This window comes from Nicotiana tomentosiformis, chromosome 2, assembly GCF_000390325.3.
Source record: "Nicotiana tomentosiformis chromosome 2, ASM39032v3, whole genome shotgun sequence".
NCBI lineage: Eukaryota > Viridiplantae > Streptophyta > Magnoliopsida > Solanales > Solanaceae > Nicotiana > Nicotiana tomentosiformis.
In genome coordinates this window covers 44,905,709-44,916,033 of record NC_090813.1, presented here as the reverse complement: position 1 = coordinate 44,916,033, position 10,325 = coordinate 44,905,709, and the positions used below count along the sequence as shown (strand labels likewise).

Genomic DNA, 10,325 nt, shown 5'->3' with positions numbered 1-10,325 from the left:
AAATGAAGAGAGAGAGAGAGAGAGAGAGAGAGAGAGAGAGAGACGAGTTAAATCAATATAACAACTTTTGAAAAGTCAAAAGGTGCTAGCTTGGCACCCTCTGATTCGCCTATCTTTCGATGCTTATATCTTTTTATCTGGATATCGTATGAATAAATGGTTAAGAGAGTTAGAAACTACATTCCAAGACCTTCAATTTGGTATATTATATGTCCCAAAAGGACCTCATATAGCATACGAAATATATTTCTCAAAAGGCTATGTTACATGGCAAATCCTTAGTTGGTTTTTCCGCAACTTTAATCCGATTTTTCCCAAACTTTATATATTTTATCCAAACATCATATATAGTTGAATTATGACTTTAAACTCATTTAAATCATAATTAAAAAGTCTCATATTCATTATACGTCACCTTGGGGCGCACATGGTGTAACACCTAGGCTTTTTATCTATTTGGAATAAGCCTTAAAACAATTATCTCTAGTCTTCTTTCTTTATTTTACAATCATTAGTGTAACATTAGAAATACAAAACATATACTTGTTGTGGGAGTGCAATCTAGATAATCCAATTGCTCAACTTGGAATATTTACCCCTAGTTCCCATCTTAGCTCCTTGTGGATTCGATCCCGACTCTTAGTTGGGTTTCTATTATTGCATACGACCGTTTCATACCTCTTTTGAGGTGTGATTTTGACGTGATTAATTTTTGGCATCATTGCCGGGGAGTTACTCGCGACGCAGTATAGGCTCTTGGTGATGGACGTTGGTATTATGTTAAAGAGGAGGAAAAGGTCTACTCGAGGAAGTCCGAGAATCAGGTGGGAAGACTTAACTAAGGATAAAGCCCAAGAGTTGGAGGGGCGGTTTTCGGTTATGGGAGCTTGGAGGAGCAGTGGTGACGCGAGCAGTATGTGGTCAGCGAAAGTAGACTGTATTAGGGAGGCTGCAAGAGAGGTGTTAGGAGTCTCGACGGGCGTCTCTGGTAGGCACAAAGGAGACTGGTGTGGAATAAATTGGTTCAAGGTAAAGTGGAAGCTAAGAAGGCGGCGTACCTAAAGTTAGTAGGGAGCATAGATGAGGAGGAGAGGCGAGTATGCATGGAGATATATAAGACAGCTAGGAAGGAGGCCAAGTTGGCGGTCAAAGAGGCTAAGACTGCGGCTTATGGTCGTATGTACGAGGAACTGGGTAAAAAATACGGGGAGAAGAAGTTATTGCGGTTGGCTAAGTTGAGAGAGAGGAAGGCTCGGGATTTGGACCAAGTGAGATGTATCAAGGACTAAAATGGTAGAGTATTAATGGAAGATGCCCAGATTAAGAGGAGATGGCAGACTTACTTTTATAAACTTCTGAATAAAGAAGGGGATCAGGATATTATGCTAGGCGAATTGGAGCGTCACCGTGAATTTGGGTACTACAGGCATATCGAGGTTGATGAGGTCGTGGGAGCTATGCATAAGATGAGTAGGGCAGAGCGACCGGGCCAGACGAGATTCCGGTGGAATTTTGGAAGTGTGTGGGGAGAGCAAGTTTGGAGTGGTTGACTAGGTTGTTTAATGTTATTTTTAAGGCGAAGAGGTTGTCGCATGAGTGGAGGTGGAGTACGGTGGTCCCATTATATAAGAACAAAGGTGATATCCAGAGTTGTAACAATTATAGGGGTATCAAATTACTGAGCCATACCATGAAAGTGTGGGAGAGGGTGGTTGAAGTGGGGGTGAGGATGACAGTGTCTGTATCCAACAACCAGTTCGGGTTCATGCTGGGTCGTTCAACTACAGAAGCTATACACCTTGTTAGGAGGTTGGTGGAACTGTACAGAGAGAGGAAGAAGGATCTGCACATGGTCTTTATTGACCTAGAGAAAGCGTATGACAAGGTTCCTAGAGAAGTTCTCTAGAGATGCCTGGAGGCAAAAGGTGTGTCGGTTCCCTACATTATGGCGATTAAAGACATGTATGATGGGGCTAAGACTCGGGTTAGGACAGTAGGAGGCGACTCTGAGCATTTTCCGGTTGTAATGGGGTTACACCAAGGTTCTGCGCTCAGTCCGTTCTTATTCGCCCTGGTAATCGACGCGTTAACACACCATATTCAAGGGGAGATGCCATGGTGCATACTATTCGCCGATGACATAGTTCTAATTGATGAGTTACGAGCCGGTGTTAACGAGATGCTAGAGGTTTGGAGACAGGCTATTGAGTCTAAGGGTTTCAAGCTGAGCAGGACGAAGATGGAATACCTGGAGTGTAAATTCAGCGCTGAGCCAGGGGAAGTGGGCGTGGATGTGAGGCTTGAATCACAGGTCATCCTGAGTAGAGGCGGCTTCAAGTACCTTGGTTCGGTTATCCAAGGGGTAGGGGAGATTGACGAGGATGTCACACACCATATTGGGGTAGGATGGATGAAGTGAAGGTTAGCATTTGGAGTCCTGTGCGACAAGAGAGTGCCACCAATACTCAAAAGTAAGTTATATAAAGCGGTGGTTAGACCGGCCATGTTGTATGGGGCTGAGTGTTGGCCCGTTAAGAACTCACATATCCAGAAGATGAAAGTAGCAAAAATGAGGATGTTGAGGTGGATGTGCAGGCACACTAGGATAGATAAGATTAGGAATGATGTTATTCGGGAGAAGGTGCACGTGGCTTCCATTGATGACAAGATGCGGGAAGCGAGACTTAGATGGTTTGGACATGTTCAAAAGAGAAGCCTGGATGCTCTGGTACGGAGTTGTGAGCGGCTGGTTGTGGAGGGCACGAGAAGAGGTAGAGGGAGGCCTAAGAAGTATTGGGGAGAGGTGATCAGACAGGATATGACGAGGCTCCATATTTCCGAGGACATGACACTTGATAGGAAGATGTGGAGGTCGGGTATTATAGTTGTAGGTTAGGATGTAGTTGAGTCTATACTTACTTCATACCATTGTGGGACTAGCCAGGTAGGGTTTTTGTCTAAGATAGCTAGTGACAATATTGTGTTTTACTACTTCGCTTTTCAGTGCATGTCCTATTTACTAGCTATCGCTTTTGCTTTGCATCTTTCTTCTGCATTTCATGGTTTTCCTATTTTTTCTATGATTGTTGTGATGAAACTAATATTGTCTCCTTTTGTCCTTTTGCCTTTTTGTTTCTTGAGCCGAGGGTCTTTTGGAAACAGCCTCTCTACTCCTTTGGGATAGGGGTAAGGTCTGCGTACACACTACCCTCCCCAGACCCCATTAGTGGAATTTTACTGGATTGTTATTGTTGTTGTTGGTATTGCCGGCAAGTTAAAAACGGTGTTAGCTATATATTTGGGTGTGTTTTTGGAATATCTTCTTTTCCTTCCGTGTTACTAACTTGTTTGAGAAATCGTAGGTACAACCATGGCAAATAATGAGCTCGGAAATATTGCTTTGGGGGATGTGGACGTCGAGGATGAGCAAGTTGATGAGGTTCCTCTTGAACCTCAAGCCAATAGAAGAGGACGTGTGCCTCATAATAATGTCCCCGCTCCACCCCCACTTCTACCACGAGCGGCTCCACACCGGGTGTTACCCAATGATGGATATGCCAGTGCAATAGTCCATCCCCGTATTAGGGCGGACAACTTTCAAATCACTAATGTGATGCTCACTTTGCTAGAGCAACGAGGTTTCTTCACTGATGCTCCAAGTCAAAATGCATACAAACACTTGAAGGGGTTTGTGGACACTTTTTGGGGGAGCAAACAAACAAATGTCTCCGAGGATGCATTGAGGCTAAGGCTTTTTCTCTTCTCTCTACGGGGGAAAGCTTTAGATTGGTTGGAACGTTTGCCGAACAATTCCATTCACACTTAGGATGAGTTGGCGGAAACTTGTATCTCTAAGTTCTTCTTCCGTGGCACATGGCTACACTTGGGGATGAGATTTTGGCATTCAAGAAAGATCCAAATGAACCACTACACGAGATATAGGAACGCTATAGAACAATGGTTAAGTAATTTTCCAATAACGATATAATGGAGAATATGATTCAACAAACTTTCTATCGTGGGATCAACATAACCAACCAATGTGTAGTGAATCAACTTGTCGGTGAGAACTTCATGACTATGTCTTATGCGGAGGCGTATGAGATGTAGATGAAATAGAGAAAACATCATCAGCATGGTAATCCCGGCTAATGTTCTACAAGCTGATCCCAACGTGATCCACCTTCACAAAGAGTTGCATGACCATGGGCAAGACATTGCCGAATTCACTACCACAATGAATCAATTAGCAATGGCTCAACCTCAACAAGTGCAAAATCCTAAATAAGTCAATGCCATGGAGGGAGTGAACATGATGGTGAACAAAAGAAGGACCAAGGGTCCACAAGAGGATAGTGGTTTTGATCAAGACAATTCTTATAATGAACAATAAGAAGAGGTGCAATATGTAAATAACTTTCAAGAGAAACGAAAACAACTTCCAAGGCCCAAACCAACAACAATGGCGACCCCAAAATAATCAAGGCAATTGGAATTCTAACAACCAAGAAAATTGAAGTGGTGAAAACAATCAAAGGAATTGGCATAACAACAACAATCAAGGAAATTGGAGTGGCAATAACCAAGGAAATTGGGAGGATAACAATCAAGGCGTATGGAATAACAATCAAGGCAATCGGGGGTCGGGTTTTCAAAGGCCCCCGATGTATCAACAACCGATAAACATGCCTCCCTATCCTTCCCATGGCCCTAGTTCTTCAAACAATGAGATGGGGCGTATTGAGAACATGTTCAAATAAATGATGGAAAATAATGCCAATTCGGATGCCCAACTTGCCTCACACAACACATCGATCCGTAACTTAGAAGTTCAAATGGGGCAAATATCTCAAGCTTTAAATTCCCATCCTAGTGGGGCACTACCAAGTGACACGGTGGTAAACCCAAAGGGTGGAAACAACACGCGGCATGCCATGGCCGTTACTACAAGAAGTGGAAGAGGTGTGAATGCACCCACCTCAAGTCAAAAGCAACTTGTGGATGATGAGCAAGTGGTACAAGAAGAAGAGGTCCCGAAAAATATAATGCAATCAAATGATGAAGTTTGGATTGATATTGATGATAGTGTGGAAGAGACTCAAGAGGAGGTGAACCCGTCTAGGGATCACATTATTGACATACCGGAGCCGGTAGTGCAAAGGTTTAAGGCACCCTTGCCTAAGCCTCCACGTCCTTACCCTCAAAGACTTGCCAAACAAAATGGCGAGAATAAATTCAAAAAGTTCATGCAAATGATGAAAGGTCTCTCAATAAATGTGTCATTAGTCAAAGCTTTGGAACAAATGCCCGATTATGCAAAGTTTATGAAGGATCTCGTGACAAAGAAACGGTCAATGAATTTTGAAACTATCAAAGTCACTCATCAAGTGAGTGCAATTGTGCACTCAATAGCTCCTAAGTTGGAGGATCCCGATGCTTTCATGATTTCTTGTACAATTGGAAGTGCCGAGTTTGCTAAAACTCTTTGTGATCTTGGGGCAAGTATCAATTTGATGTCCTATTTGGTTTTTAAGTCCTTGGAAATTGGGCAACCAAGACCCACCTCTATGAGATTGCAAATGGCTGATCGTACTATAAAGAGACCTTTGGGAGTGATTGAGGATGTCTTGGTTCATGTTGATAAATTCATTCTTCTGGCGAATCTTTTCATTCTAGATTGTGAAGTTGATTATGAGGTATCGATTATTCTTGGAAGACCTTTCCTTGCTACGGGGAAGGCTCTTTGTGATGTTGAAGCCAAAGAACTCACCTTCCAGGTGGGTGATGAAAAAGTGGTATTTCATGTGTGTAAGTCCATGCGGCAACCAAATAGAAACGAGGTGTGCTCTTTTGTGGACTTGGTGACCGATGTTATTATTGATGATACAAGTGCCACAATCAATGTTGGTGATATATTGGAGGCCGTCTTGCTCAACTTTGATGATGACGAGATGGATGGCTTTATGGAATCTGTGAACTCTTTGAAAGGAATGGGATCGTACAGTTATGCACCCCGGAAACTATCTTTTATCTTGAAAATAGGACAACTCCTCCTACAAAGCCTTCCATTGAAGAGCCTCCTACCTTGGAGTTGAAGCCATTGCCTCCATATCTTCGGTATGAATTTCTTGGCCCTTGTTCTACTTTACCAGTTATTTTTTCCTCTTTTTTAACTAACGTGCAGGTAGATTCTACATTGGCGGTGCTCCAAAAGATGAAGAAGGATATTGGGTGGACATTGGCGGATATTTGGGGGATAATCCCCGCATTTCGTATGCATAATATCAACTTGGAGGAAGGCGCCAAACCATCTATTGAACATCAAAGGAGACTCAATGAGGCTATGCAAGAATTTGTCAAAAATGAGATTATCAAGTGGTTAGATGCCGGGGTTGTTTACCCCATTTTCGATAGTTCGTGGACTTATCCGGTTCAATGTGTCCCGAAGAAGGAGGCGTGACGGTGGTCACTAATGAAAAGAATGAGTTGATTCCTACAAGAACGGTGACCAGTTAGAGAGTGTGTATGGACTATCGCAAGCTCAACAAAGTCACAAGGAATGACCATTTCCCATTTCCTTTCGTAGATCAAATGCTTGATAGATTGGCCGGTTGTGCTTTTTATTGCTTTCTTTATGGGTATTCTGGCTACAACCAAATCCTTATTGCTCCGGAGGATCAAGATAAAATAACCTTTACATGTCCATAGGGTACGTTCGCCTTCAAGCGGATACCATTTGGTTTGTGCAATGCACCGGTAACTTTTCAAAGGTGTATGATGGCTATCTTCACGAACATGGTGGAGGACTACCTTGAAGTTTTCATGGATGACTTCTCAGTGGTTGGAGATTCTTTTGATGATTGTCTTAAAAATTTAGATAAAGTGTTAGCAAGATGTGGAGAAACAAATTTGGGGCTCAATTGGGAGAAGTGTCATTTAATGGTCGAGGAAGGCATTGTCCTTGGCCACAAAATCTCAAAGAATGGAATTGAAGTTGACAAGGCAAAGATAGAGGTGATTTCTAAACTTCCACCTCCATCTTCGGTGAAGGGTGTGCAGAGTTTCTTAGGCCACGCGGGGTTTTACCAGCGTTTCATCAAAGATTTCTCTAAGGTGGTGAACCTGTTGTGCAAAATTCTTGAGAAATATGCTAAGTTCAACTTTGATGATGATTGCATGAGAGCTTTTGAATTGTTAAAGTTTAAGTTGACAACTACTCCTATCATCACCGCTCCAAATTAGAGTGTCCCTTTTGAACTCATGTGTGATACAAGTGACATAGCGGTTGGGGCTGTTTTGGGGCAACGCATCAACAAGATTTTTCACCCGGTCTACTATGCTAGTAAGACCATGAATAGTGCCCAAGTCAACTACATCGTTACATAGAAAGAGCTCCTTGCCATTATGTTTGCAATTGAAAAGTTCCGCACGTACTTGATGGGTGTAAAGGTCATTGTCCACACGAATCATGCGGTACTTCGTTATCTTATGAGCAAGAAATATTCCAAAGCTCGGTTGATGAGATGGGTGCTTTTGTTGCAAGAGTTTGATTTTGACATCCAAGATAGAAAAGGGAGTGAAAACCAAGGGGCGGACCACTTGTCTCGTTTGGAGGAAGAGGGGAGGTCGCATGATGGCGTTGAAATCAATGACTTCTTCCCTGATGAGCAACTCTTGGCTACTTCAATGAAAGAGGTGCCATGGTTCGTAGATCTAGCAAATTTTCTTGTGTGTGGTATCATTCCGGATGAGTTCTCTTCAAACCAAAGGAAGAAGCTCAAACGGGATTGTCAAGATTATTATTAGGATGAACCATACCTTTTCCGGATTTCTACGGATGGGGTGATTAGAAGATGTATGGCAGAAGAAGAGCAAGGTGAAATTCTTGGAGCTTGTCATTCTTCACCATATGGTGGTCACCATGATGGGTCAAGAACGGCGGCCAAAGTGCTAAGTTGCGATTTTTATTGGCCCACTCTTTACAAGAGTGCTAGTGAACTCGTGAAAAGATATGATTAATGTCAACGGGCCGGTGGAATCTCAAAGAAAAATGAAATGCCTCTCACCACCATTTTGGAGATTGATATTTTTGACCTGTGGGGTATTGATTTCATGGGTCCTTTTGTGAGTTCTTGTAGAAACACCTACATCTTGGTCGTAGTGGATTATGTGTCCAAATGGGTGGAGGTCGTTGCTCTACCCATCAATAAAGCGAGAAATGTGGTGGCGTTCTTGAAGAGGAATATTTTCACAAGGTTTGGTACTCCGCGGGCTATTATAAGTGATGGGGGTCACATTTTTGCAACAAGGCTTTCGACACTTTACTTATCAAGTATGGTGTTACTCATAAAGTCACACCTCCCTATCATCCACAACCTAGCGGTCAAGTAGAAGTCTCCAACCGGGAGATAAAGAGTATTTTGTCCAAAACAATGAATGCTAACTGGACGGATTGGTCCAAGAAGTTTGATGATGCATTATGGGCTTATCGGACAGCTTACAAAACATCTATCAGAATGTCGTCATACCGGTTGTTGTTCGGAAAAGCTTGTCACCTTCCGATGAAACTTGAGCACAAGGCTATGTGGGCTCTAAAGAAGTTGAATCTTGATTGGGATGTAGCCGCTAACTTGAGGGTTGCACATTTGAATGAATTGGATGAAATTCGGTACCATGCCTACACAAGTTCGTCCTTGTACAAAGAAAATATGAAATATCTTCATGACAAATACATTTGGAATAGAGAGTTCAAGGTGGACGATCTCGTAATGTTGTTTAACTCATGGTTGAGGATATTTCCCGGAAAGCTAAAGTTTAAATTGAGTGGTCCCTTTGAAATTTTGGGTATGACACCTTTTGGTAAATTGGACTTGAAGAACAAAAACAATAAAGTGTTCCGAGTCAATAGTCGCCGGGTGAAGTACTATTTTGGCAAAGTTGGAGATAGCCACGTCGTGGAGGTCATTCATTTCAATTGATGGTATTCTGCGTCGTGTCGCGACGTTAAATCAGGCACTTCTTGGGAGGAAACCCATGTTTCTTTTCCTTTGTAGTTAGGTTTTATTTTTGTGCTAACTTGATTTGAAGTGTGCTACAGGGATGAGTGTGCCTTACATGAATTATGGACAGACATCAGCCTAAGTGTTGCATCACTTACGGACCGCAATTGAATTGTGCAGACCGCACATTTATAGTTGTTGCAGCAAAAGTGCTCTGCGGCGGACAATTATCTTGCGAACTGCACAAATGGAAGGTGGAAAATGCCAACTCTATGAAGTTGGTTTGTTAGAAAAATGGTCAATTTGTGGTCGCAACAGGAAATCTGTGGCCGCAACAAGGAATCTGTGGCCGCAAGAAAAATTCTGCGGACCGTAGATAAGACACCAACTTAAGCTCACAAGGTAACAGAGTGCGGACCGCAACTAAAATTGTGCGGCCGCACTCGCTCCTCCTTCCCTTAGAAAATCACTAGTATAAATAGAGGGCTAGTGCGACTGTTACACTTTTCTCTCTCAGAGCACAAAATCTTGCACTATATTGAAATTTCTTGTTGAATCATCTGCCCATATGCCCAACAATTGTGATCATTCATCCCTTGCACTCATTCACATCTGGTGTGCTTAAATTCCTTGTTAGAATTTTTTATTTTTTAGTTTAATTTGTAGCTTTTTAATTATTTCTAGGCCATTTGTCAATAGAATTCAATTGTGCATTAATGTGGGGGTATATCTGTAGTTGGTTAACTAATGCATGCTCATTGGGGACTGGGTCAATGTATTTTCATGCCTTTATGTTGTTACCATATCACTATTTGCACAAAAATTGCAAAACCTAGATTAAAAGGCTGGATTGTTCGTAGTGTTTTGAATTCTGCGGCCACACCTGAAATTATGCAGTCCGCAGAAGTTGATTCTAGGGCAGCTTTAGTAAAGAAGGGTATGCGGCTGCAAGAAAATTGTGCGGACCACAGAATTCCCATTGCGGCCGTAGAACAACCCTTTCACTATCATCAGAGAGTCTACACTTTGTGACTCAAATGTACGGCTGCAGGTCTAATTGTGCAAATCGCAGAAATCACGTTGCGGACGCACATCAGCCAATTCTCTGTCATTAGAGAGTCTGCAGATTTTGGGTTTCTGAGATGCGGTCATAAGTGAAATTGTGCGAACCGCACATCACTTTTGCGGCTGCAAAGCTAAATTGTGCGGTCTGCAAGGCCTCACCTGCGGCCGTAGTAAAATTGTGCGGACCGCAAATCCTTACCATGCAAGCATACTGTGTCTGTGACCGAAACTGTATTTTCTGGTGTATTCTTGCATATCTCC

General features: G+C 42.6%; 2 protein-coding genes across 2 annotated transcripts; both read left to right on the top strand.

Annotated features, from left to right (window-relative positions):
• The first annotated feature begins 5,045 nt into the window (after nt 1-5,045).
• LOC138904713 (uncharacterized) lies at nt 5,046-6,282 on the top strand. The gene is made up of 2 exons (XM_070193218.1): nt 5,046-5,808; nt 6,185-6,282. The coding sequence occupies exons 1-2, from the start codon at nt 5,046-5,048 to the stop codon at nt 6,280-6,282; spliced, it is 861 nt and encodes a 286-aa protein (XP_070049319.1).
• A 2,150-nt stretch (nt 6,283-8,432) lies between these two features.
• On the top strand, nt 8,433-8,978 carry LOC138904712 (uncharacterized). Its single transcript, XM_070193217.1, has one exon. The coding sequence runs from the start codon at nt 8,433-8,435 to the stop codon at nt 8,976-8,978; it is 546 nt and encodes a 181-aa protein (XP_070049318.1).
• Nucleotides 8,979-10,325: the final 1,347 nt, after the last annotated feature.

Bases quoted from the DNA above. Each gene is read 5' to 3' on its own strand.
- LOC138904712 (XM_070193217.1), top strand. From the start codon at position 8,433: ATGAATGCTAACTGGACGGATTGGTCCAAGAAGTTTGATGATGCATTA.
- LOC138904713 (XM_070193218.1), top strand. From the start codon at position 5,046: ATGCAATCAAATGATGAAGTTTGGATTGATATTGATGATAGTGTGGAA. The intron at 5,809-6,184 runs GTAAGTCCATGC...ACTAACGTGCAG, and splicing joins AAAAGTGGTATTTCATGTGT to GTAGATTCTACATTGGCGGT.